Source organism: Poeciliopsis prolifica, unplaced genomic scaffold (assembly GCF_027474105.1).
Source record: "Poeciliopsis prolifica strain line A6 unplaced genomic scaffold, Auburn_PproV2 SCAFFOLD074, whole genome shotgun sequence".
In the NCBI taxonomy this organism is placed as follows: Eukaryota; Metazoa; Chordata; class Actinopteri; order Cyprinodontiformes; family Poeciliidae; genus Poeciliopsis; species Poeciliopsis prolifica.
The window spans coordinates 1,690,880-1,718,455 of NW_026562449.1; the positions used below are offsets into that span (position 1 = coordinate 1,690,880).

The window sequence follows — 27,576 nt, forward strand, 5'->3', positions numbered from 1 at the left end:
ATTTGTTTGTAGCCAAAAAAAAAACAACAACTGACATTTATGTATTGAAATGTTATGTTTTGTCAAAATACATACTTTTTTTTTTTGCTGTGAACACATACTGCAGTTATTTACTTAATAAAGATGATTCAACATTTTTGTGAACTTCACCCATAGAAACTGAAAATAAAACTGTTACAAATAAAATGGCTTGTTTGTAGAAAATGTACATTTTTAAAAATGGACCATTTGAGAGACATTTGACTAACTGTAGGTTTTCACAGCTTGAGTTGTGGATCTCTGTACCTCCTCCAGAGTCACCATGGGTTTCTGTGCCATTTACCTTCGCAAAGTTTTATAAGGTTCTGTTTCCAACGATGGTGTATTAGAGACATTGTAGATACAAAGAAAGTGGAGGCAGGAGTAAATTTCTGCAAAAACACTAAATAAATTTTGAGATGAATCTCAGAAATGCTAAAAAAAAAAAACTGACAAATTTTCTTTATTTTCAAAAGTCAAAACATATTAGACTTTTCAAATTAAGAGATTTCTTTTTTGTCTCGAAAATTTCTGAGACTTCGCAAATTTTTGAATTTTCAACCTCAGAAGTTAACTTGTTTTTCTTGAAAATTTCTGACAGTCTCAAAAAGTCTGAGTTGTTTTGGTGGAGATTTACTCCTTTTTTTTCCCCAATTTGCGGCGGCCCTGATGGGTCGTCGTAGTTTCCTCAGCTGTGGACCGCGCAGCGATCAAAGCTTATTTCATTTAACGTTGGGATGAAAACTCCTTGCAGCTGTGCATACACCAGAAAACAAGAGAGTTTGAGTAACAACATTTAGATCAAAGGTGAGTTCGGATGCTTGAACTTTGTTGTTGTGGGTTGAGTGGCACCAAATAACCTTTGACCCAACTAGATTTCTGCTGCTGGCATTCATCCTGAATTTCACGGCTTTGTGAACATCTTTCTCCGAATCGAAGCCCCCGCCCCACCACCACGTTATTCAAAGACGTGGGAACATGAATAACATAATCTCCCTGCCAGCAAAACATGCAAATGCAGCATGAGGTCAGGGTTGGAGGCTCCGATAGAGTTTGGGGCATCAGAGGAACTACGGAAGCCAGGAAAGAAATTTTTCTTTTTCTTTCCCTAAAGACCCATTACTTAAGTTTGACTAAAAGTTGTTGAAGCATATGACCTTCACATGCAATATGTACCTTCAAAAAATTATTTAAAAAATGTGTGAAGCATTAAATTTGACTTTGTTTATATTTTTTATCTTCGATTAAATCCAGGCCAAATTCTGTTTTCCATTTCAAAATGTGTTCTCAGGAGCGTCATGTAATACAAAGCTCGCTTTTTAAACTATTGACATCCGCAGTACTTGTAGTAGTTTGCTAGTGCGACTAAGCGGGGCGGATCGCGCAGAGGCACGGCTTACTTTAGATATGGGGCCCAGGCTTTTCTTGAGAAAAAAAAAGAGGCAAATTTCTAAGAAAGAAAATCTGAATTCTGGAAAAAAGAATAAAAAAAATTTAAGTTCTCAGAATTTTGACCTCATGAGACTAAAACCAGTATTCTTTCATTTTCCAGTGGCTGTGACCCTTTTCTGTAGTTTTCTATGTATTCTGCCAAATTACATCGATGTGAAATGATATTCAGTATTATTTAACTCCGAGAACTCATTGAGCACAAAGGCAGCTTTTTATTCATATTTAAGGGGTTTATTAACGAGTTTCATTAATACATTTAACTACAACTGGCCCTTTTAAGACATTGACAGACTTTATATGGCCCTAATTAAAAATGAGTTTGCCGTTGATGGACCAGAGCGCAACATGTCGGATCATTTCGATTTGTAAATCAGGAAGGACTGTGGAGTAACGATGCATCCACACATTTTTTTGGTTGTTTTCATCAAGGACAGAGAGAGCCTGAAACATTTAGAAGGCAGATAAATTTTATTCCTTATTTTACATCAGCTATACAGTTGCCATTTGAACAGATGAAAGACGGTACAGAAATGCAGCAGGGAGCAAACAACATCCTGTCACGGCACAGATAAGAGTCAGTGGTGTTACCATAACAATGTTCTGAGATTTGTAGCATAAAAAAAATGGTTTGATTCAAATGTGGAGAAATAACTTGAACATTGCTGTCAATTAATAGGTACTACTGTACCTATTAATTGTTTTAAATTTCGTCCACAAAGGGAACTTTTTTGAGGTTGCCGGAGGAAGCCATCGTCTTCTTGCTCGTCACAAACTTCTTGGCAGCCTGGGGGGAGAAAGAGAGCAAAAAGGAACAAAGCTGATCAAATGTTTTCCTGACATACGACATCATTCAATCCTTTAATTGGTTTTATTTTAATGTTTTTACCTTTGTTAGCTCTGGTTTAGTTTGTATATTTTAAAGAAGTGTGTGCTAATTTAATAAATCTGTAATTTCTTACTATTCACATAACACCTGCGCTAGACTTATGTCTTCATCTATTACTTTAAAAGCTGAGCCTCATCAGTAGATAGCAGATATTTATAAATGATAACAGATTTGGCTATTTGGCTATTATTTTCTTGATAATAAAGTGGTGCCCTGAATTGGTCATTTTGATCTAAATTACTAGCATTATTCACAATTGCTGTAAGCAATTATTATTAATCAAAGCCAAAACTGGAAGATGAAGCAGCAGCTGAAGCGAAAGGTTCAACCTGCAACGTTTTAACCCATAATAGACAAAAATAAATCAATAAATGAAACACAAAATCTTACATTTGCAACATCAGTCAGGGAGACGTTGTCAATGTTCTTGGAGATTTCTTCTTGCCTGTGGTAGGACCCATCAGCCAGAGCCTGAGAGCCCATGGCTTCCAGCAGACCTTCAGTCGTTTCCAGAGACATCAGGAACTGACCTTTCAGCTGAGCCCTGAAGAGGAAAAAAAGAAATGTTTACTGGTTTAGAGACAAAATAATGATACTCATGTCTTAAGAGGTCGGGTCAATTGGACCCCGCAAGTTTTCTACAAGGTTTTTTTTTGTGTGGTTTCGGAAACTGAGTCTGACAGGACAGAATAAAAATAAAATAAACAGAATAAAAAACCAGCACACATCATTTTGCTTGGTTACTAATAAAATCACAAGGTGTCCCATCAGTTGGACGACATCAAGTGTAGTTCAAGTTCACCTCTGAGAAGAAGAAAACCCATGGATGTACTTTAGACACCAGTTAAACCACACGTATGACAATGGCAACAACTTTGTAATAGAGTGTAAACTGTGTTTGGTTTATGTTTAAAACTGTGACCATTTCCTTTCTCACTCAGCTGACCATGCGTGTCTCTTACTTGGCCCGAGTCAGGTCAGCAGCTGTGACTCCTCCATCAGCAACAGCCCTAACCTGGGCCAGGGCGGCCCTGAGCACCTGACAGGACAACAGAGGACAGCGAGCGCATCAGAAAGCAGGACGGAGCATCAGTTCCAGCAAAACGGGAGAAAAAACTATATTAATTCAAAGAATAAAGTCGTAACATTAGGAGAACACATTTTAGATGAATTCCAACACAAAAAAACAGACTAACCATTAAATAATTTAAGTTTACAACTTTTTTCTGGTTACATTGTGTCTTTATTCTTGTAGTTAAATTCTGTTTTCTTAGTGTGGCGCCAGTACTCAGAGATGTTGTTCTGTTGGATACACTTACATTACCAGCCTCTGCAGCCTGGGAGATGGTGTAGACTCCAAACAGACCGGAGTCAGAGTAGCTGGCATTGAAGGCGCTCACCTGGGCCGAGAGAAAAATCTGCTTTAATAACTGCACATAAAGACCTTCAGTCGAGTTGATTCATGTTATGTTTAACAAAGTGACTGCCACCCACATCAAAGGGTTCAGTGGTTGCCTTGGCGACCACCCGGACCAGCCTGCCGGAGCTGCTTGAGCCCCTCTTGATGTGCGGACCGGCTCCCAGGACGTGCTGCAGCACGCTGAACGCCATGGCTTCCCCAGTGCCGGCTGCAGCCGACTGGCTCACCACGGCAGAGTGGACCTGACTGCTCAGGCTGGACAGACGGACCTCTCCTGTGGACCACAGCTACAGGTCTGTACAGGAACTACAACCCCCATGGGGTCCAAATGGATCATCCTGCTGTTGCGGTGCTGAGCTCACCTCCGCGGTACTGCGCCTTGGCCCCGGTGGCTCCGGCTCCGCCGCGGATGTTGAGGAACTGCTCCCCCACCTGCTTCAGCACAGAGTGCTCCACACCTGGAGGACCAGAGACCAGACGACAGCACAGTCACAGCTCTGGACGGGAGGAAACCACAACCTACAACTGCTGTGAAGAGGCTGGCACCTCTGGTAAAGACGCATAAAAAGAAAATAAATCCTGAAAAGAAATGAATCTGAAATGTTGCAAACAAATACAAAATATTCACAAACTGTCCTAGCATACAAAACAATGTGCAGCAACTTTCAACAGCAGAGGGCACCGTCGAGACAACTGAAACCTGCTATCTGCCCTGTAGCTACACACTTTATAAAACCTATTCCATCTAACCACAGGTTTCAGTTGTCTTGGTGGCGCCCCCTGCTGTCATAAGTGTCATGACTTTTTCAGAAACGTGTTGCAGTGTGTTTGTGAGCAGAAGGTGTGTTGTGTGTGTGTGTGTGTGTGTGTGTGAGAGGAGACACTTTGTGAAACATGTTTCATCTGTTTGCAACATTCTGGCAGGAAATGAACCCCATAAATACTTCCTTGGCACTCAATTTCAGACAAATAGTGCGTTCATTTGTTTTTTTACTCCTTCCACCGTGATTGAAGGTTGAATCATTCTTAGAGGGAATGAGATGCTTTTCCTTGTTTCATGCCAATGTCTGTGGCTCAAACTCAAATCTTTTCCTCCAAAGTAGCAGCTTTTAGCAAACCTTAATATTTGTGATGAAAGGACAGACACTAATAATTGTCTTGTTCATCAAGTGTTGGCAAGCTAAAGATGGCTCCTCATCAAGCTCAGTACAAATAGAACAAGAAAAACAAAAGTGATAGATGATATTTCTCAATGTGGGATTCTTCCCCCTAAAGAATTTGGAGCTTTCTACATTTCTCGGTGTGAGTTTATGTTCCTGTTTTATGATTTTTGCCAGAGGTGTCCACAAACGCAGCCAACAGGTTTTACAACACCATTGGGTTAAACGATGACGATCTTACCAAGTCCTACAAGAGCCATTCTTGCACTTGTGAAATTGTTTTGGACAAACTGGTGAAGCTGAGGAAACAGAAAACAAGTGAATGAGGAAAAGGCGTCCTCGGGTCGGCGCTTCAGAACAGACAGTGAGAGAGCGGGAACGGACTCACGTGTTCAGAATGGATGTGGTCAACCATGTGGTCTGGACAGTACAGGGAGTTACACAGAGCGTTCTTATAAGCTGCTGCATGGAGAGCTTCGACCACAGCTGGACAAGGAGACAGACAGAGCAGAAACACACAAACTGGGTTTAAAGTCTGGAGAAACCTGACAACTCTTACGGATTTCCACATCTACTCTACACAGAGACAATATCTCTCTAGTGTAATGACACCACAATGCCCACCTATCTGGGGGTTCTGTGCAGCCTGTGCTTTGTCCAGCTTGACCCGGGGCGTGAGGTCAGACACCTCCCAGGGACGGAACTCGGGAGCCGTTGTCACATTGATCAGAAACTCCATCACTGTGTCGCTATGGAACAATCAAGGTGGAGGCAGAAAAACGTGAGCAGCTTTCATGGCCGGCCTCTGAAGGACGTGCCAGATGGAAACACTTACATGTCGTCTCTCATGCAGTCCACTACGTACATCATGTTCTCTCTGGAAGAACTCACGCTGCAAGAGAAACATCCAGAGATAAGAGCGCTGAGTGACTCTGGTCATGTTGGTTTCCTGTCAGGGGAGGGGTCACTGACCTCAGGCTGCCTCCCACCGCCTCAATGCCGCGGCAGATTTTGAACGCTGATGCTCCTTTGGTTGTCTAGAAGAAAATAAGCATAATATTCTATGATAATGTCAGTAAAAGTTCTGTTAATACAGCACCACTCAGGACTTACAAACTTCTTAAAAAGTTTTTAAAAACAAAGAAGCACCTCAAAAAAAATAAATTTCACCGTTAAAAATAATTACAGTATTTTGAAGGATCACTAAGAAGTGATAAAATACAACTAAACACACTAATAAAAGAAAGTGTATGCACACAAATATATCGCTGCCAAAGCGATATATTTTTGCAGCCATGTTGGCACCTTTTTTCCTTCCAGACAACCTTCTTTGACAAAACTAACATTTTCTGAGACACTGATTTGTGTGTTTTCTGTATATAATCGTCAAAAATACAAAAGAAAAAGCCATTGACATATTATTTCGCTTTGTGTATAAATCATTGGACAACTTCATGAAATTCAATTTCTTTTAGCTGTAGTTTAATATTTACACTATTAGAGCCACATAAAGAAAGGTTTTGCTATTTTATGTATGGAAAACTTTTGATAATTATCCCAATAAGGTTTAAAATTAAAAGTCTAGGTTTTAATTTTTATGAGAAATTGAAAAAGCATAAATTAAAAAATCGTAATAAAACATTGGTAATAAATGTAGCTTCCTACCAGGTTGGAGGCCAGCCTGAGCAGGTGGGTGACACCTTGGTTGTCAGGGGTTTCATAGCGACAGCCGGCCTTGATGAAGACCCCAATTTTGGAGGCTGGGGAGTAGTTCTCCAGAGACGTGATGACCAGTCCGCTGGGCAGCTTGCTTACCTGAGCAGGGCGAGAGACAGGGTTGCTGTTTGCTCTGTGACACACCACCGTGTCTGCCTATGAGCTTCAGCTTCTAGAATGATCTGCATGCTTCGGTGGACAATTCTGCAGATTCAAACGCAAGCAGGACACAGCAGGAGGAGTCCACTGCCAGACTCATTCTGCCCGAGCACAGAATGCATCGAGACGTCCCAACATACATGAACGTCCTGGTAGGAGTGGGCAGCCCCGGGAGAGAGCTTCAGACCAACCAGAGGCTCGGTAAGGGACTGGCCCTTTCTGGCCGCGGCATAGAAGCGTCTCTGTGGAGAAGAGAAACACGTCAACACCTACTGACCTGCACATCCTGAGGCTGAAACCCATTCACCTCCACCATAGGGGCAGCCTGGGCTGTGTAAAGCCTCTTCTGGAAAAAAAGAGAACATAGGAAGGCGGGACATTACAGCTAATGTGTTTTTGTCTCTGTGGCGGAAGATTGAACCACAGAGAACTCCTACTGTGGAGAAGACGTTTGTCCAGTATCAGTGACGTCCAGGTCACATTTGAATCGGATACCCAGGTGGCCTGGGTCGCATTCCAAAAGAATCCGACCTGTGTTGTTCAGATTGTCATGAAAATATCAGATACAGGTCGCATAACGTAAATACATTTAAATAAAAATCTGAATTGGGTCACTTCAGGCTGCAGTGTGAACACAGCCTTAGATCAACATTCAGCATTAAACTTTTAAACATCGAACGAGAGAAACTCCTGATGGATTACAAATCTAGAACAAACTTTCTAGATAAAATCAAACATGGAGAACCAACAGCTAGTTTTATCAGATCAAGAATCAAGAGAAGCCCGTACTAGTTTAGAAATGACCAACTACTTATTATTGTTAAACATTGGGAATCAATATGTAGTTTTGCACTACATATTGGTCGTATATAACTACCAATATGGTTTGTTGTTTTGTTTGCATTTCCTTCTAACTTATGTAAAACATGACATTCTGCTCTCTGTTGTATGAAGTTTAAACATTTTCTGAACAGGTTGTTGTTGAAAATGAGAATTTGTTCTCAATCACCTAACTGGTTAAATAAAGGTTACCATAAATAAAAATGAACAAAATAAGTGACATATAACAGCAAGAAGACAAGAAAAAAAATGAGTCGATCCCCCCAAAAAATCTGTGATTAATGCATCTGATTAATGATAGTTGACCGAGTCCTGCATACATGTATGCAGTACATGACAGACCAAAGCACATGACGGTGTAGCTTGACGGCTAAATTAGGTTTTCATCTTCAGTACTGGGGCCACTGTCCTGCAGTTTTTAGATGTGTCACAGGTACAAAACGCTGGGATGAAAAGGCTTAATTACCTCCTCTTTGTGTAGATCAGAACTCCAGAGCTTTAATGACCTAATTATTCTATTCAGATGTGGTGCAGTAGAGAATCGTCTAAAAGTTGCAGGACTGGAGATTGAGACCCCTGAATATATAAACAAAACACTCAACATTTTAAAAATACCAATGCACTTGAATTTGGCTTGTGACAGCAACAGGCCTAATTACAACTTGAATAGTCACCTCTGTTTTGATTACAAATAACTAATGCCCGTTTTCTGCAAAACGTCTGGCGTGTATTATTGAATGTTATCAGAATTGCATATAGACTACAGAAATATATTGCAGTCAGCTAATAACCTAGTAGAAGATTTACAAAAACCAAAGGATGGAAAATCAGCCACAAAAATGTAAACTAAATGTAGACTTGGGAAACTGAAGTACAATGAAGGTAAATTTGCACTAAATGTTACCAAAGTCCTTTTAAATGCCATTTACATTAACCATTCTGATAGTAAGTTGAGCAAAAAGTTCAATGATTTAATATCAAAGACAGCTAATTCCGAACACAACATATGAAACGAGTCAACATACAAGGCGCCAGCAGCTACGAGCTAGCTGTATTTATGCTCCGAAAGAAAAAGAATTATTCTATAAGCGAGAAGTGAAATTAAACGTATTAATGAAAGCTGAAATGTACTCGATATGTATGTGTTTATGATACAACATTCCCAGGTTAAAGACTTAAGCTAGCAGCTTGCTCTTCTTCACAGCCTTCCTCGACAGGACCCCAGCAGTTTTTATATTTCCATAATAACTCAAAAGAGCTCCAGTGGGTGAACGTTGTTCCCCCAGTATTCAGAAATATACGCTCCATGAAGTGAGCCCTCACCGATAGTTGACTGATTGCTCGGATCCCCTTCATCTCTCTCCTTCAGTCAGGACGAAAAACCAATATGGCCGCCTTTCAAAGTGCCCTACCCAGAATGAACTGCGCGTTCTTCGTTCCCGAGTCCCGAAGCAGAAACGCAGTGTGAGGGGGAGCGCGCGCCCTCTCGTGTTGACGTGAGAGTAGTGAGTTGTGTTTCCAAACAAGATGTTTCTGTGGTGTTCGTTTGGACTTTTGTCTCTTTGAATCACGTGTCGCTTATGATACTGATTTTCACGTATTGAGTATAAACAATATTATTTATCATTTAATCTAAAATCAAGATATGTCAATGTGTTTTCAGACGCCGAGAGTTTATTTGCGCTATTATTTGTTTTATGCTAAGCTATCCATGAAATGTTTGAAAAATAAACATCTGATTTAAAATCTACAAAACACGGAAACTTCTACAAAAATGACTGCAAATAATGTTTTCACTCCAAAATGATAGGTCAAAACATATTATTTATGATATTTTACACCCTACTTTTGTCACTCTTCAATGAAATTAACTTGTACTACTTAATAGTGTGTAATATTAATATTGTCTCAGTTATTTTCCACAGTTCTTAGCCCCAACCTGTAAGCTAAGGTTAGTTAAATTACATTTCATGTCTAACATTTTACATCTAGTTGGGAGGGAAAATAATGATACATGTGAAGGATGTGGAGAGAAAGAAAATGTAGAAGGTGTATTGACGAATTGTAAAACATAGGCTGAAAGGGAGACATTGAGAAAAAGTAACAAATACAGGACAGAAATTAAGTCTTAAATTAATATTAGGAACTGAAGGAAACACAGTGGATTAAGTAGATTAATACGGAAGAGGATTAGGGCCACTGGAAAAAAAAAAATGTCCGAAAAATTTTTTCAGTGGTTCAGAAAAGGTTAAAAAAAGAAGAAAAAAATTTTTGTGGCCCAGAAAAAAAAAAAAAAAAAAAATTGTGCCGCAAAAAAAAAATCTGACAGAAAAAAAAAATTGTGGGCCAGAAAAAAAAAAAAAAAAAAAAAAAATCAGTGACAGAAAAAAAAAAATTGTGGGCCAGAAAAAAAAAAAAAAAATCTGTGACAGAAAAAAAAAAAAAAAAAACTATTTGTGGGCCAGAAAAAAAAGTCAGAATTCGGACTGATGGGCGCCAGCAGCAGCCACACAGACGCGAGTTGTGGCGGACAGCCAATGTTCTGGAGAAAATGTCTGATTTAAGCGACTTTTTACGTGCCAGAAGAGTACCAGAAGCGTCCATTGCACTAATGGAAGAACAAAAGGTGAGTAAATCAAATGGGATAGTTCAGTGTCTAAAGCCGAACGGTTACGGCTAGCTGTTAGCATGTTTGTTAGCATACGCGGTTAAAGGAATAAGCTGATTTACAATGTTAGATCACACGGATGAATATAGGATATAACAGCTGTTAATTGCTGGAATTGTCTCTAAAGTGTTTGGTATGTTTATTTTATTGTTGTTCTGTTTGAATGTTTTACAATTAAACTAAGGTTAGCTGTATATGTCAGCCACCTAAATAAGATGTCTGCTGTGTTAAACTGCAACTTTTAGTTCAGTAGAGGACAGAAACTATAGTACAAAGTGACAGACGTTTATATATGCATATATTTAAAAGGAAAATATCATATAGCCACCGATATACGGCTGGTTGTAGATCTGATCATTATATTTATCAACACCAACTAACGCGCCTATCTGCTATTTTATTTATGTTTATTTTAAGTTTGTGTTACGACGTTGGAAAAAGTGACATTATGAGCTTAACTAAATCATTTTGCTGCATCGTGTGATGTGTCAGCTCAAGACTGATATTGCATGTCAATCCCTGAACTAAACTATCTGCACATTTATTGCTCAGGTGCAGAAACGATAGGCTTCATTTGACTAAATCAAACTTAATGTGATATTTAATTTTTGTAATAAAAAGGAACTGTTAATATTTTCTTGTGTGTTTTTATGCTTGATACCTGTTATCTTAAGTAGACTATATATTTATGAATCTGTGTTTTTATACTTACTTGCATGCTAATCAATTCAGTCCTTCCTCTTTTTCAGTAAAATAGAGGATTTAACATTTACTGCTGCTATTATTGTAATTCTCCCCAAACAGTAAATTGCTTTAAGCAGAAACGTAAGGGTACAATCTTAACTGTAACTTTGATGTTGATTTACAGAGTAAATAATTGTCCTTTCTAATCTTTTTCTGTGCAGATTGACTGTGATGCAGTAGGTCTCATGGACGATGCAACACTTGAAAACTACTTATCTTCATATGGAGACAGAATTGCTGTTTTCAACTACTGCAAAGCAAACAGCCATTGTCAAAAAGAAAACAAGGACTTCTTCAAAAGCTTCTGGACAAAATGAAGAACAGAAATGAAAGTACACAGGAGACCATGACACATGAAAGTACAAGACAGAAAAAGAAGCCAAAAGGAACAAAAAATGTTGAGATTGGATGGATACATAGTGATGGAAAAACTACCAAACAGGTGAGAGCAAAGCAGGGAGGTGGCACTAGAAAAATTAAAATGGCCACTGATTCTGGATTAGAAGACATTCTTCAAGAAGGAAAGACACTTTTTTCCTGATGGCGCATCTCCTAAGGGACCTGAAACAGATTTTGACATTGGCACATTGACATTGAGGTGTCAGTCTTTTGTATTTGGTGTTGAATCCAAAAATACAATTGAAAGTTATAGAAAACATTTTCCTTAATTTTATAAATGTTGTCACTAAGCATATGTGCTGTTCATCTGTCATCAATCAAGCTGTGAGATTATTTCAGTATGTTTTGAAGAAAACTACTTGTTCCTAATTTTATTTTGGTGTAGTTTTTTAAAACTACACCAAAAAAAAAAACAATGCAATGGAAAAGCTGAGGTTATTTGAACAAATTATGCAATATTGTCATGTTCAAAAATTAGGTATTGATCTGACACCTGTACAAATTTCGTTAACATAGATTTTTTGTATGTGTATTTTATCAATTAGCACTTGTTCTATCTGTGCATCTGAGATGACGTTATTTTTGATACCATATAAGCTTTAATATATTTTATACTAACTTACAGATGTATACAAGGTTATATCAATCTGAAAGTTTGTTTTAAAAGTTAGGTCATTGTAATGGCCATGGTTTTTTGTAATGTTTTGCTAATAAAATGTTACTTTACCCAATACTTTTCTGTTATGGTTTTCAACATGTTAACTAAGCTTGGCTTTTATTTGAAAAGGTCTAAAAACCAAGTATTTAAATTGCTGAATTTGAAGATAGTTATAAAAACTAAAAAAAATATTCTTGTTTTTTTAATTTAGCAAATACAATTTTGCTAATTTTAACAAATTTAAAACAATAACAGTTGGGGTGCTGTGGTGGAAAAGCACAAGTCATGTATGGAGACCTCAGTCCTGAACGTGGATCACACGTTCGAGACACGACCTGATGACCTTAGTTGCAGTTTCCTTTCTCTTATTACTCACTTTCCGGTCTGACCACTGTCTTAGCTAATTTCAGATAGTGATAAAAACAAATGACTTTTTATCAGCTGTTCCTAAATATCTGTAATCAATTGTATTATGAAAAGACTTGGTAAACAAAACATTGAAGTTCATTTTTATTTCACAGACAATTGTTTTCCTTGTGTTCAATTTATGACATCCTTTTTGCTCTTCTGCCATTTTGTTCACATCTCAACCATACTTACAATATCTTTAACAGAACAGCATTTTGTTTTAAACAAAAAAAAATATATATGAATCACAATGCATACCCGTTAAAAGGACTGACATTTTATAACTGATTATCATTGAATAACTTTGTATCAGCATTGTTCCTTCAAATGACTGAAAGCAAAACAAACTATGGGTTAGGAAATCTTGTCAACCAAACTGCAATTTTAATTTTTATCAGCACAGTAACAGCTTGTACATTAATGTCAGGTCATATCAGAACTCTACAAACAAATAATGACAGCAATAAACTTTCATGTTCTGGTAAATGATGTCAAAAGGTTCTGTTTGCTTGCATACTTTCATTCTTTAATTAGATGTAGAGCAGGAAGCCCTGTTTAGAGGGCACCTATCACATTGCAAACACTATCCAATGGCATGATGGAGATAAATAGCAACACTTTTTAAATGATCTTTATGCACACTGAAAGTTGCTAAATACTTTGAAGAATTTCTTCTCTTAACCTTATATACAAATCAGCAGCAATAAGTGGATCTCTTGAGGCCTCCAAGTTGCGTTCTACCATAAGCAGACAACAAAGTTCAAAGACTGTTTCATCACAGGGATATGGACCTTTTGGTGTACACTCTTCCATACACACAGTGACCTCATCCAGAGAAACAGGTTTGAGTCTGTCAGTTTTGTGCAGCACTGGAAATGAGTACATCACCACAGGTCGGCCCGATACTGCACCCACTTGCCCGGATTTTGTGAGTTCCATGTGTTCACAACATCATCAAGGTCATCCTGCATAAAAACAAACCATAAATGTTTAAAACTAAAAATGTAACTGTAGCTTTTGCTAAAGATGAGGCATATATTAATCAGCATTTATAGAAAGTGACCTAATCAAAACCAAGCAGCAAGAACAAAATAGCAATTCCAAAACATTTTATTCTGCACATAAAATGATTCCCCGATGTATGATAAAATTTACAGATAAAACTTATTTTTAAAACTACACCAAAAGAAGTGTATAAACGTCTGTCACTTTGTACTATAGTTTCTGTCCTCTACTGAACTAAAAGTTGCAGTTTAACACAGCAGACATCTTATTTAGAAGGTGGCTTGAAAACATTCAAACAGAACAACAATAAAATAAACATACCAAACACTTTAGAGACAATTCCAGCAATTAACAGCTGTTATATCCTATATTCATCCGTGTGATCTAACATTGTAAATCAGCTTATTCCTTTAACCGCGTATGCTAAACAAACATGCTAACAGCTGGCTATAACCGTTCGGCTTTAGACACTGAACTATCCCATTGATTTACTCACCTTTTGTTCTTCCATTAGTGCAATGGACGCTTCTGGTACTCTTCTGGCACGTAAAAAGTCACTTAAATCAGACATTTTCTCCAGAACATTGGCTGTCCGCCACAACTCGCGTCTGTGTGGCTGCTGCTGGCGCCCATCAGTCCGAATTGTGACATTTTTTAATATTTTTTTTTGTCACAGATTTTTTTTTTTTTCTGGCCACAGTTTTGTTTTTTTTTTTGTCACAAATTTTTTTTTTTTTTTTTTTTTTTTCTGGACCAATATTTTTTTTTTTTCTGTCACAGATTTTTTTTTTCTGACACAGATTCTTTTTTTTTTTTTTTTTTTTGTCCCGGATATTTTTTTTTTTCTCGGCCACAATTTTTTTTTTTTTTTTTTTTTTTTGGGCCACAATTTTTTTTTTCTTCTTTTTTAACCTATTCTGAACCACTGAAAAAAAAATTTTTCGGACATTTTTTTTTTTTCCAGTGGCCCTAATCCTCTTCCGTAAGATTAAGGAATTACTATGTAATACAAATAATTCAATTGATGAGAAGTAGTGTTGCCATACATATGTGGCAACACTCGCGCGCTGCCACAACAGAAAAGAAGAAGAAGAAGCTCCGCCCTTTAATGACGACAGAATGAACGCTAGCGTTCAGCTAACGAGTCAGAGCGCATGCCTGGTACTTTTCGCACGTGTGGTGAACGTTCAGACTGACTGCATGCAGCAGAGCTTACAGAGTTAGAGACGCTGTTAAATATTAGGTAAAAGAAACTTATCCTGCGGTTTTTTTTCTGCTTTCTCAGAGCTAAGAGAGAAACAAGGAGTCCTCCGTGAAGCACTTCGCCGAGAGGGCCGGAAAACTTGGACATATATTGCAATGGTGAGTTCTGTGTTCGGCTAACAAGCTAACTCACCTGCTAACTGTTAGCAAGCATGTTTAATGGCAACGAGCGCATTTTAAGTTGAAGCTGAGGGTTGTATTTCGACTCGACACGTGTCTCTTGTGTCTTATCTGGATTTATTGTTTGTGTTTTACTCAGACTGAACCACAAGTGAACCCGAAGGCCTACCCGCTGGCCGACGCTACTCTGACCAAAACCATCCTGGACCTGGTGCAGCAAGCGTCCAACTACAAACAGCTGAGGAAGGGAGCCAATGAGGGTGAGAGAGACACAACCAGATCCGTCTCATACGGAACATACTGTCAGATCAATAACGCTTCAAACGACGAGGGTGACAATAGATATGTTGGTAAAACAAACTTGTCAAAACATCTTTCCGTTAAACATCCAAATGATGCCAACATAGACTGAGTGACAAAAGATCTAACCTTGCTGTATATGAGCAATTACCCCAAATCAGGTATTAATCTCAAAATGTATTTATCTATAAAATTTTAGTAGATATTCTTAGGTTGATGTTATGCTCTTTTAATTGAAATACACATGAGTAATTTGAATGATTCTCAATAATCCTTAGACTCTGTAGAAATGGAAATGATCCCCATTCAAAAACGGTACATGAGAACATTGTAGCATAAGTCTGCTTCAAAAATGTTAGTGTTCCACAAAGCATGTCATGTGGAGTCAAAATGCAACATTAATGCCCACCCGTTAAGACTTTTTACCTGCACAGTGTTTTTTGTTTTCAGGTCAGGAAAGATTTTATTCACTTATCAAATTCATTGATTTTCAGAATATGGGTAGTCACCAACAAGTTGGCTACAAGGGGCAGTATTGCGTTTTTCAGGCACACATTCCATGCAATTTTATAGCACAATGAAGTAACTTTAGCTTAAGTTGTTAAAGAAAACCAATACATACCATGGAAGAGATTTTACTTCCTGATTTAATTCCTTGAAATTGGGTCTCTCTCTTTAAAAACTCCAGCTCTTTCTGAAACTCCGCCTTCAGGAAGCCATCACAACATGGCTCCTATTAACCCTTTAATGTTTTTATCAGTGTTAAACTAAGAAGTAGGTTGCATAATGAGATGACCGTTCCACCAGGAGTTTGCTAAAGGTCTAAGTCTGAAGGAGCTGAGAGGGAGAGGATTTCTCAACATGCATATTGTTTTTGGATGTCTTGCTGTTTGTTCTTGTAGGATTCTGTACATTCATTTGATTATAAACTTATTATTTCTTCTTCCTCAGCCACTAAAACCTTGAACAGAGGCATCGCCGAGTTCATCGTCATGGCAGCCGACGCCGAGCCGCTGGAGATCATCCTCCACCTGCCGCTGCTGTGCGAGGACAAGAACGTGCCGTACGTGTTTGTGCGCTCCAAACAGGCGCTGGGCCGGGCCTGCGGCGTGTCCCGGCCCGTCATTGCTACCTCGGTCACCATAAAGGAGGGCTCCCAGCTCAAGCCCCAGATTCAGTCGGTTCAGATGGCCATCGAGAGACTGCTGGTGTGATCTGACAGCAGCTCTGCTGGTTGATGGGTCCATCCACTCTGTCCTTATGTTGGATTATTTAAACATTTGGCATTTTTTAAACGTATTGCATGATTTTTTTGTTTTGTTTTGTTTTTATTTGTAGGACCATCATCTGTATCTTAATAAATTTTATTTTATTTTTTACAACTTGTTTAAAAATTTTTTAATTGAAATGTCAGCCTAACTAAAAATGTTGCTTTCATAAATCAAAAGTACTTTCCCATGCTAGTGAGTACGGCAGACTATTAAGGCCATTGCAGATGTAATATATTTTTGCTGAAAAACTCCAAAAAGATTTTGGATTAATCTCAGAATTTTTCTGCAAAAAACTTGGAAATTTCAAAGTTGGAAAATGTCAAACGTTTTGAAACTCCGAATTTTTTTCTTCTGAGACGAATCTCAAAATTTCAGAGTTGCAGCGACCCTCATTCTGTTGTAGACAGGCAATAGAAACAAAGTGTTTATGAATGTTTCTTTTACACTTGTTAATGATGACATGAGTTGAAATTAATATGTAATGTGAAAATCAAATCATCTTTCACATTAAATGTTGAAATTGGATTACATTTGGAAATGTATTGAAAGAATCTCCCTGTTCAGATATTTTTTTAATTTGTCATCATTGGACAAAGACAGTGAAATTTCATCGCTTATCCAGAGCAAACGCAAAAAAACGAGCCTTTCATTTTGAATTTTATGAATAATTTCACAGCTTTATGATGTGATCTGACACTGAACCTTTCACTTAGTGAAAGTGTCGTGACCTTTAACGTTTTTACCACCTTCTTGACTGCTTAATTTTTTTTGTCTCATCATGACGGAGCCACCACTGTGTTTTACAGTCACTCTGTGACCGTCTGTGTTCAGGTCGGTTTGAATCTTTGTAAACCGAATAATGTTAAAGTGAGTGCATTATTAAATCCTAAGCAAATAATTGACAGTGAATGCAACAAAATTAATTCAGTTAAAAACAAGGAGAAAGTTTGCCTTAAAGCAGTAATGTAGATGCTTAAAAAAAACTTAAAATCATTTTGGAAAAGTTCGATAAACTTTAATGAGATAACTAGTGATCAGTTTTATAATCAGTTCATGAGGCTATTTGAATTTATCCATTATAATTTAGTAAAAATTATTCTCAAATTCCACACATAAACTTAGACATGGTTGCGTTTTAATTAGTATTTTAAATCTAATCGTTTCTGTTGGTGTTTGGTCAGGTTTTCTGTTTGTGGGCAGATAAATAAAGCTTTTTCTCCCTGTCAGTCTGAAAGTTGCAGAGGGTTTATGTGTTAAACATCTCAGTTTCAGGCCTCAATTCTCCACCAGGAAGCTCCGCAAAGCAAAAATCACAGCGAACTGTCGTTTACGACAGCGCCAGCACATTGAACGCAGCACAGCTTCCAGACCAGTGAGGAGGTTTGAACTTTTGCCCTCTTGGCTGAGCAGAGACCATGGCCGGGCCTCCTGTCATCATCTGGCAGCAGGAGATTGAACGTGTGCTCCGGTACCGGGACCTGGTCCCCCGTCTGCAGGACGCCTTGGGGAAGTTCTCCCGGCGGGACGGCGCCGCGGTGCTCCAGCCTGTGCGCACCGCGGTGCCGCTGCAGAAGCACCGCGGGTAGGCCTCGCTCTGCTGCGGCCGCCTCGGTTCGGTTTGGTTCGGTTCGGCTCACATTGTCAGCCTGCTGCAGGAACAGCGGCTCAATCTGCGTGTCCTTCCAGCTTCATGGGGCTCATGCCCGCATACATGGAGGGCGACGGAGTGCTGAGCGCAAAGTTAGTCTGTTTCTACAAGAGAGAGGAAGGATCCACTCTGCCAGCCGTTCAGGCCACCGTGGTTCTGCTGGACCCGGAACGTGGGAACGTGAAGGCTGTGAGTCAGAACACGCCTGCAATGATTGGCAGATTGTTCTCAGTGTTTTAATGACTTTTATGAGGTGAAGCAAAGCAAAGCTGCAGGGCTGTGAGGGGGAGGGGAAGCTTTCAAACTCACACGTTTTGGTTTGTTTTTGTTTTTTTTCCAGAAAATGTCTATTGTGCTCCAAATTTTATTGCAGAAATTGTTCAACTTTTCAAACTCTGAAATTTGTTTAGTCTTCTGTAGAAAATTTCAAAGGTTAATTTCAAAATTTCGAAGTTTCTTGGAAATGTCCCCCTGTTCTAATGACTACAGGGAAATGATCCTTGGCTTTCCACAAGGCCCAACAAATCTGAAAAGTGCAGCGTGTATTTGTGTCCACCCTGCATACTGTAATACTTTGTAGAACCAAAAATATTGTTGCAGTCATCAGTATTCAAAACCTGAATAAGGACTCAACCCCTTGGATGTTTTATCCAGTTTTATAAATTGATTTAACTTTTTAGACAAAAAAAAGACAAAAACCCCTTTTGATGTTAAAGTGAAATTATGACAATTAAATAAAAAATGTGCAACAGAACAAAAGCTTTCATACATATTCAAAATGAGTGACCTCATTCAACAGAGGTCCAGTCGTTTGGCTCGTTCTGAACTTCTGATTCTATATGCTGCTGTACAGTGGCATGATGCTGCCACCACCATGCCTCACTATGAGGACGGTGTGTCAGGATGATGCAAGGTGCTAGTTTTCTGTTTAAAAGTTCTACTTTGGTCTCATCTGAGCAGAACACATTCTTTTGATTGTACAATAAAGTCTGTGAGTACTTTTTAAAGGCTCTCTCTGTGTGTGTGTGTGTGTGTGTGTGTGTGTGTGTGTGTGTGTGAGAGAGAGATTTTGAACCATGTAAACACTGCTGGAACGTCCCGTCTGCAGGTGATGGATGGGGAGGTCATCACGGCCATGAGGACCGCCGCCGTCTCAGCCATCTCCGCTAAGGCATCTTTGCTGCTGACCTCATAACGCACATCATCCTCTCTGTGCAGTGAGACTCTCCAGTAACTCTGACCTGTTTGGTCTGTGTGTGCATGTGTGTGTGTGTGCAGCTGCTGATGGCGCCGGGAGCAGAGGTTCTGGCCATTCTGGGGACCGGCACACAGGCTCTGAGTCACTTTAACGTCTTCACCGAGATGTTTTCTTTTAAAGAGGTACTTGTTCAGCGGTGACAATAAGATGGGTGAAGAAAGGAAAGCATTTTGTGTGTGTGTGTGTGTGTTTTACAGCATTTCTTTAAATCTATGGGTCGTACGTGTTGAGTCATTGTCCCGCTTTTAATGCTGAACTCACCTGGAGAATTTGAGCAGCTTCACTACTAAAGTTCAGCTGTTTATGTTTGTGATGGTAGGACAGAAAATGATTTTTACTGTCATCTCCATCCTGTTCATACGGAGCTATGGGTTTTTTAACGTCTTTCCATAAGAGGTTATGTAACCTTTGCAGCTCTCAGTGACTTTTATTCAGCTGAACCAGAACTAAAAATCTCTGGTTCGTAACGCTCTGAGTCCCCTGCAGGACGCTGCACGCTCGTCTTTCTTCTTCCCCAGGTTCGCGTTTGGAGCCAGACTCAGGAGAACGTCGAGAGGTTCGTCCGCTCAGCGGGAGGCGGCGTGAGAGGATGCGGCTCGGCGGAGGAGGCGGTGAGGGGAGCAGACGTCATAGTGACGGCGACCAGATCCACGGAGCCGGTGCTGTACGGTCAGTGGGTCAAAGCAGGAGCACACGTGGCAGGTGAGGTTCAGTGAAACCAGTATAATCACAGCCTCGTACCATTAAATGTTTGCCCTTTAATGGTCGTGCTGACTTTGTGGAGCAGCTGTGGGAGCCTGCAGGCCAGACTGGAGGGAGCTGGATGACATGCTGATGCAGAGCGCTGTGGTGTACGCGGACAGCAGGGAGGGGGCGCTGTCAGAGTCTGGTGATGTCATACTTTCAGGGGTCCGTCTGTCCTTAGATTAGATTTTTAATCCAGTTGGAAACCTGAAGGTGAGCAGAATGAGAGTCGGTGTGGGCGTGTCTTTCAGGCTGAGGTGTTTGCAGAACTGGGAGACGTTATCAACGGAACCAAACCTGCTGAAAGGGAGAAGACAACCGTCTTCAAGTCTCTGGGTGTGTTGGATGATATGATTCCATCACTCTATCGTTGTTTTTAATGAATCTTAATGTGTTTTCTTTTTGGTTTTCTTCCAACAGGAATGGGAGTGGAGGACGCAGTGTCTGCTCAGCTGGTGTTTGAACAGTGGACAGCGAAAGAAACCATGAGACCTGTTCTTGATTTCTGATGTTTCAGCTGGATCTTTCTGTTCACAGAGGCAGAGGGCGGTGTGTCAGAGGTTTCAGTTCAGTACGAACCAGAACTGACCAAACTGCTGCCCACTGGTCACTTTCAGCCTCTGGCCTCGGCTCTGGGACAGTCCAAATTTGGCCCTGCACAGCTGGCAAAAATGTCAGCACTTTTAAAATATTTCTAAGCCATGTTTTCCCTGACAAAATAAAAATACAGTGTGGCACAACAGTTTTTGTCTTTTAATTAAATTTCATTAAAAAAACCCCAAATTTTTTGTCATTTCACAAAATGAAATCCAAAAAGAAAACAAATAATCCTGCAAAAAAAAAAATTCTGTGTTAAACGCAGAAAGAGCTTTCTTTTTTAAAAATAAAATTGACTGTAATCTCATAATATTAAAAATTTTACGGTAATACTTTGATTTTATTCTTGTGATGCAATAACAAAAAGTCAAAATTCAGACTTTTTTCTTGTAATGCTACAACTTGATTTGATTTTTATTTTATATATATATAAAATCAATGTAGCCCTAATACTCTGTCTGCCTAGTATTGCTTTACACTTTCATTTCATAAAAAGTAACTGTAGAATAGCAAAGAATAAAAGAATCTGGTAAATATGAAGCACAGGTGGTGTAAATTTCTCTCTGCTTCACTTCAGTGATTGTCTCATTCATCCACTCTGCTGGCCTCAGCCACAACATGCCTGTTTTTAAAACCGTGAACATGTAAACGGCATCGTATGCATCATGACAGGCTGCAGCTTTGCTTCGGTGTTTTAACGGGTTTGGCGGCCAGGCCCACCCTGGCGGCTTCCTGGATCACTGCCTGCAGGCCCTGCTCAGTCAGAGCCGAACACTCCAGGTATGTCACCGCACCTGGTTTCAGAAGAAGACGGGGAGACGGTGAACACAAGCAGAATGATTCAGTATTATTCAACAGGTTTAAGGAAACGGATGCAAGGGATTGGAGGAAAAAAAACCAAACTTTTCAGCTCTTTTTTTCTTCAGCTTGACTTTAGCAACCTAAACTTGCTGCTCAGTTCAGTGTTCAGCTAATAAACCACACAACCACCATGACATCACCAGTAGAGAAGCTTCTTAAATTACACCGCTGTGTTCATTTAGCTAATAGCAGCTGTGGCTAATCTACCACAGAGACCAATTATTAATAATCGCAAAATAAACATCAAGCCTGCAAACATAAAATGTTCTTTGTGTGGTACATGGTTTTTCAGTTGTTGTCAGCTGCTATGGCAACAAGACTGTGTTCAGTGTAGCTGACACAGAAAGCAAAAAAAAAAAAAAAAACAATACAAGTTAATTTGACATGTTTAATGTTTTTTCTGTGTTATTTTTTCCTTTTTTGTGTCACACAGCACTAAATTAAACATACCAACAGCTCCAGGTTTCAGATACCTACCTATTTCTTCAGCCATGGCCAGGCCCTGATCGTAGGTGACGGGACAGCGATTCTCCTTTTCCAGCTTTTCTATCCTGTCTTTATCGTCTCTGAGGTCCAACATGGTGCCCACCAGGATGACTGGCACCGCGGGGCAGTGATCTCTGACCTCTTCGGTCCACTGCAGCAGGAGCATGGAGATGATTTGCATCCAAACCACTTTGAGTTTTTATCTACACTGTACATTTTTAGTAGGGTACTTCGGTTTAATCCAGGGGTTGTGCGACTTGCAGCTCTGGAGCCTCAGCGGCTGTTTAAAACTTCAGCTAAACATGATAAAAGAACTAAGTCATGATTATGAAGATTTAAAATAGCTCTGAAAGCAACAGTTATATTGTTTTGGTCTGTTTTACTTAAATATATCAACATCTGGTAAAAGAAAATCTACCCATCCTTTCTTTGCAAGAGGTTTTCACATTTTCACTTGTTGCAAAATCAAAAAATAGAAATAAAATTGGGGTTTTTGTTGTTTTATTTTATATGTACTTATATATATGACAAATTCCCTATCGTAAATATTTAAAAAAAAAAAAAAAAAAAGGAAGTTGTTTTTTCAAAACTTGGTTTTTGATTTGCAGCTCTGAATGTGTTCTGTTTGGCTGGACAGAAGGGTCCAAATGGTTTGTGAAGGTCGCAGACCCCTGGCTCAATGTCTTCATCATGTTATGCGTGAAGGACGGCTTCGTGAGTACAGTCACCTTGCTCCGCACATTTTCAAAAGACGATGGACTGGTGACGGAAAAGCAAAGCAGGAGCACATCCTACAAGATGGAAAAACAACCAAAGTCAAAATTCCATGGACAACAAACAAATATCCACACGGTTGATTCACATCAGATGTTGGCAACAACACAAGTGATCCACAGGTACGAAGGAATCAGCTGTGGGTGCAAAACTAGGAAAACGTTTCGAGTCTTCCTGCATGGTTTGACTGAACTGCCGATATTTATTCATGAATTGAATTTGTTTGTCTTGACATGCAAATATAAATAAAATGAATTATGTTTCCATTGCAGATCATTGTGATAGATCAACACACAGTAGAGTAAAACTGTGCAGGTGCAGGTAAATGATGGATACCTTCAGTTTCTCACATTTAAAATCTAAAAAACGTCCCATACATGAATGTTAGGCTGCTGTTACTCTGACACCCTTCACAGAAAAACAAACAAACACAAAAAAACCCCACAATGCAACTCTGCTTCAAACTTCCAGAAACGAAACCAACCAGAGCGTAGAGTTCCTTTAAATCAGTACTGAAAACCCACCATAACTAATGGGACATAAACCAACATATTTGATGCCTTTTGATCATATTAACGATGGCACTTGAGAAAACACAACGTCTGCTGCAGCACCATTTTGAAGTGGTGTTTGTGCTAAGAGTGGCTAGCTGCTGTGGGTCTCTGTGGAAAACGCACCGTCTGTGGGAAGGACAGGCGTCTTAACCGGTCATAGTCCGATAATCCGCTGTGGTCCCACACATCCAGGCTCACCTGGTGCCCATCCACCGTCACACTGACCTTATAATTCTCCATCCTGCAGGTGGAAACATTCACTCTCAAAACGGATGACTGTCGTTTCATCTTCAGTCATATCATGGCAGCTACTCTGACCAAAAGATCTCCTAAAGTTTTGCTGTGTGTGACTCACACTGACGGGGTCCACTCCTTAGGGAAGCCGGCGGTGTAGGTGATGATCATGGCTGATTTACCCACGGCCCTGAGAGGATCAATGAGGGATACATTTTCAGGGACGGCTAATCATTCAGAATCATTGATTTTGATCAATATGTTTGCTGATGCAGGACGAAATAACACACACCACCATTTGTTTAAGCGTGGCTGAGTTAGCTTTGACACTTTCTCCCAGTTCCATCTTTTAAATACGTTGCCACTAGCTCTTGTTCTTGGGTCACTTTCGTCCACTTCAGTTCAACTCAGGTTGCTTTAATGCAGCACTTTCTTTTGTTTGAGTCCCAGTTATGAGATTTCCATTTACTGACACCAAAATTGCAGTGGAGTTCCACTTGAGATAACCAGAGGAATGCCAGTACTGTACCACTGTTGGAGAGCCTTGGTTATTCCATATGTACTATGATGTACAACAAGCTGGTATGGCGTTTTTCATAACTTTTGGTCCAAATACATTATTGTTACACCAAAAAGATACATTAAAACACACCTACTTACTATTGTTGAGACATCCCTGTAAATCAAATTCACTTGTACAGGGACATAATGTCACCTGAAATCCAACTTTTATAAAAGTTTTTTGATACTAATAATTGTGTCACTATATGTCACATTGGACCAGAGGCTTGCTGGAGCAGGCTAAGATATTTTCAGTTCCTGTAACTGTGTTCAGAGTAAACAGCCAACGTCTCTTAGGCTTCTAAATCTTTAGCAGCATCTCCAGTGCAGTGATGCTGGGAATTTCTGGGAGTCTTCTACAACATTTAAATGAGATGGAACTGATGGCAAATATATGTTCTTAAGCCATTTACAGTTTTTAGCGCTCAATAAAATAAAAAAAGGGAACCAAACAGCTCCAGTTACTCAAAAGTACAGAGTGTCATCTCTAGTATCCTGACAACAAACCCTGCTGGCTTGTTGGACCTTCAGCCACCTGGTGATTCTACATTAACCCAAACTCTTACACTTACTTTTGTTCCCACTGATGTAGGCAAAATATAAGGTAATATAGTTTAATTTGGAAGAAAACGTTACATTGACTTACCCGTCCCCCAGCAGCACACACTTTACCGCCTGCATTGTGCAAAGGTATGACGCCAATTTCCTGTAGAAAAAGAGGAGTTTACTATGCAATCACAAAGTGCGTATCAATCAGTGGAGAATAACATTGAGTCCGACCGTTGGCCGGTCCATGAACGCAGCACTCTTCTAATTTCCACAAACAAATGCATCTTTCCTGCTCTCTTATTTAGAAGCACAATTTTTCGCCCCTTCGATATCATATTTGGAACGATGGAGACATTCTGTACAAACATAAACCTTTATTCTTGGAAAATTGGTTTGAACATTGAATCATGTTGGTTCAACAGCTCTTTAGTCCCGATGGTGTCTTAATGTCTCATTCTGTCATGATTTGTTTAGCTCGGGAAACCCACATGTGCAGAACACACTCGGGAGACAGATGAAATTTATTACAGTGAAACTTATTACAATAACAAAATGTGACTGAAATAACAGTAGAGATCCCAAAGTGGACACTCAGGAGGGAAACGGGAACTGGATCAAGGGGAGGTTCTCCTGGAAAGGAACATGGAGGTGAGTACAGGGTGAGGAGAGGAGTAATTATCTGTGGTCTTGATCCTACTTGCTGGTGCAAAGAGTGGAGTAATAAGGAAGCAGGTATGTTGTGGAGCGGAGGTTGTCGGGAAAAGGACTGGCAGCGGGGTCGTAGGAGGGCGGACAGGTGAGACTGGGTTCAGGAGTCACACGGAGGATCAAGCCACACGGTCTCGATGGATCTCCTGGCCAACAAGGAATCCAGGTGGAACAGACTGCCAGGAGCACACGGAGACAGGACCTGAAGACGAATGACAGGAAAACGTTAGGAAACGATCTGGTTGGTCTGAGGTTAGCTTAGCACAGGTTCTACCATAGGCGAGCAAACACTCTGGCACTGGAGTGTCAGCGTGATCCTCCAGAAGTACTCCTCCCGATGAAGTAAGTGGCCACAGGTGTGCAGGAGGAGCAACCATCACGCCCTCCTCAACTTCACGACGCCCCCTGGAGGAGAAAACTGAAGGTGCACCTCCAGACCTCCAGATCCACAACACATTCTGAACTTCTAGAAAAGTTTGGTCTCCCCATAAAACCTAAGGAATTTAAGACCATCCCGTCTGGTGATTTAATGCTTTTGAAATCTTCTGTAACTTCTGTTCTGACTCTGCCAGGTCTAGACCAACAAATATCAAAATTATGAGTCTAAATTCTCAAATCAGAAACTTTGCTTTTCAGCCTTTAAAGAGGAATTCAAACAATATATTAGATATCTCCGATATTCAAAAAATAGAAACGCCATTAAGACAATGGATATGTGCTTGCACTTTAATATGTTTCTGACTGAACTTTTTATTTATTCATTTGCTTTTGGATTTGTTTGTGCTTGTGTAACCCCCTGGGTTCCCAGAAATATTGTTGTTTTGAAAAATAACAAACTTAATATCTTAAAGTAAGATATAACAATGTCAAAGTCTTTTAGTAGGAGTTTGAAATGAGCAAGAGTTCATTAAAAAGAAAAAACAGTTGAAGTAAAAAGTATTAAAATATTGTGTTCTGTTACTTTAAGAACGAACAATTATTGTATAGTTTGTATGTAAAGTACAGCTCAACACGAGGTGTGACACACTAGAATGCTGTGTGTTTTGTTGTTCTGCCTAAGGTCAGTTACTATTGGGTGATTGCACTTTTCCTGAGTTCTGATTGACTGGGGGGCGGGACAAAAGAGAGTACCGCGGGAGAGGAGAGCAGAACAAGAGAAGGGGAGAGACGACGCGGGTTCTCGGTGGAGTTAGCTGGAACTTTTGTGAGCCGTTTCGGTGGAATACCGGCTACAAAGTGCCCCAACTTGGCTGTGGACTAGCACCAAGGGACAGCTGACGGACCAAGGAAGAAGCGAGCGGTGAGCTGGATGCGGAGGTCTGCATCGGAGCTGTCGAGACCCACTACACCTGCGTCGGGCCTGCTGTGTTGGAGTTGGCTGCGGTTTCCTCCGCCTCTACCCAAAAGGCGCGGATTAACAGACGGAGGTCTGGTGAGATGAGCCGTCAGGAACTATGTACACCCGTCACCGTGAATTGAGGACCAAGAGTGAGTGTCTTCAGTATCAGGCCTGCAACGGGGGTTTATAGACTATTTTGCCGGCTTTAATTTGTTTTATTTTTGGTGGGCCCACTCATTAAAGACTGTCAATTGTTTTATGTTTTTGGTGTTCAAACTAAAGGACTCTAATGTGTTCGGGACTGTTCAACATAAGGTAGTTTGGGACTACGCGAACATTTAAAAGGAAGGGAAAGTCCCTATTTATAAACCAGGTGGTTGTTATTTGTTTTGATATTTTTAGTTATTTGATGGTTAACAATCACCAAAAGGTGTTGTTTGAATTATATTCCCTTTGCCAGACATAAGGTCTGCTGGTGACCATATTCAGTGTGAGGGTATATTTTCACATGTGGTTTACTTTATTTTTGTTCTGAAGTTTGGTAAATAAATACTTTACCTGAATAAAGTCTCATCATTTATGGGTCAGACATAGGCAGTTAAACTAAGTTGAATGACAAAACAGTACCTGGGGTTTCATGGGAAATGTAGTGAAACCCGTTTCATGGGGTGTAACATTAAATAATTAGAACCCAGAGCGCTAAATCTAGCCTAGATACCAGAAAGCGCTACATAAATGGAGGCACCGCTGGGATAGATTCTCATAGTGAAAGCTAG

The 27,576-nt window shown here is 39.9% G+C and overlaps 4 protein-coding genes across 5 annotated transcripts; 2 read left to right on the forward strand and 2 right to left on the reverse strand.

Moving 5' to 3' along the window:
• Nucleotides 1–1,919: 1,919 nt before the first annotated feature.
• LOC129352317 (cytochrome b-c1 complex subunit 2, mitochondrial) lies at nucleotides 1,920–9,061 on the reverse strand. Of its 2 annotated transcripts, none has more exons than XM_055021250.1 (14): nucleotides 8,975–9,061; nucleotides 6,952–7,053; nucleotides 6,602–6,751; nucleotides 5,909–5,973; nucleotides 5,772–5,828; nucleotides 5,561–5,685; nucleotides 5,325–5,422; nucleotides 5,178–5,235; nucleotides 4,139–4,234; nucleotides 3,851–4,050; nucleotides 3,676–3,756; nucleotides 3,319–3,395; nucleotides 2,747–2,900; nucleotides 1,920–2,254 (listed from the first exon to the last, which is right to left on the reverse strand). In XM_055021250.1, the coding sequence occupies exons 1-14, from the start codon at nucleotides 9,005–9,007 to the stop codon at nucleotides 2,171–2,173; spliced, it is 1,380 nt and encodes a 459-aa protein (XP_054877225.1). In that variant the 5' UTR covers nucleotides 9,008–9,061; the 3' UTR covers nucleotides 1,920–2,170. The 2 variants fall into 2 exon arrangements, with proteins under 2 accessions (XP_054877225.1, XP_054877226.1); XM_055021251.1 differs by lacking the exon at nucleotides 6,952–7,053 and adding an exon at nucleotides 7,089–7,157 and having other exon boundaries at nucleotides 8,975–9,060.
• Nucleotides 9,062–14,683: 5,622 nt separating this feature from the next.
• Nucleotides 14,684–17,017, forward strand: LOC129352226 (NHP2-like protein 1). Its single transcript, XM_055021091.1, has 3 exons — nucleotides 14,684–14,895; nucleotides 15,056–15,176; nucleotides 16,168–17,017. The coding sequence occupies exons 1-3, from the start codon at nucleotides 14,893–14,895 to the stop codon at nucleotides 16,428–16,430; spliced, it is 387 nt and encodes a 128-aa protein (XP_054877066.1). The 5' UTR covers nucleotides 14,684–14,892; the 3' UTR covers nucleotides 16,431–17,017.
• An 838-nt stretch (nucleotides 17,018–17,855) lies between these two features.
• crym (crystallin, mu) lies at nucleotides 17,856–20,879 on the forward strand. Its single transcript, XM_055021224.1, has 8 exons — nucleotides 17,856–18,069; nucleotides 18,174–18,324; nucleotides 19,244–19,306; nucleotides 19,414–19,515; nucleotides 19,912–20,095; nucleotides 20,181–20,302; nucleotides 20,389–20,473; nucleotides 20,558–20,879. The coding sequence occupies exons 1-8, from the start codon at nucleotides 17,903–17,905 to the stop codon at nucleotides 20,644–20,646; spliced, it is 963 nt and encodes a 320-aa protein (XP_054877199.1). The 5' UTR covers nucleotides 17,856–17,902; the 3' UTR covers nucleotides 20,647–20,879.
• A 213-nt stretch (nucleotides 20,880–21,092) lies between these two features.
• LOC129352261 (ras-related C3 botulinum toxin substrate 1-like) lies at nucleotides 21,093–24,904 on the reverse strand. Its single transcript, XM_055021159.1, has 6 exons — nucleotides 24,851–24,904; nucleotides 23,765–23,833; nucleotides 23,533–23,650; nucleotides 22,810–22,872; nucleotides 22,073–22,232; nucleotides 21,093–21,528 (listed from the first exon to the last, which is right to left on the reverse strand). Exons 1-6 carry the CDS (start codon nucleotides 24,883–24,885, stop codon nucleotides 21,398–21,400), a joined length of 576 nt encoding a protein of 191 aa, XP_054877134.1. The 5' UTR covers nucleotides 24,886–24,904; the 3' UTR covers nucleotides 21,093–21,397.
• Nucleotides 24,905–27,576: the final 2,672 nt, after the last annotated feature.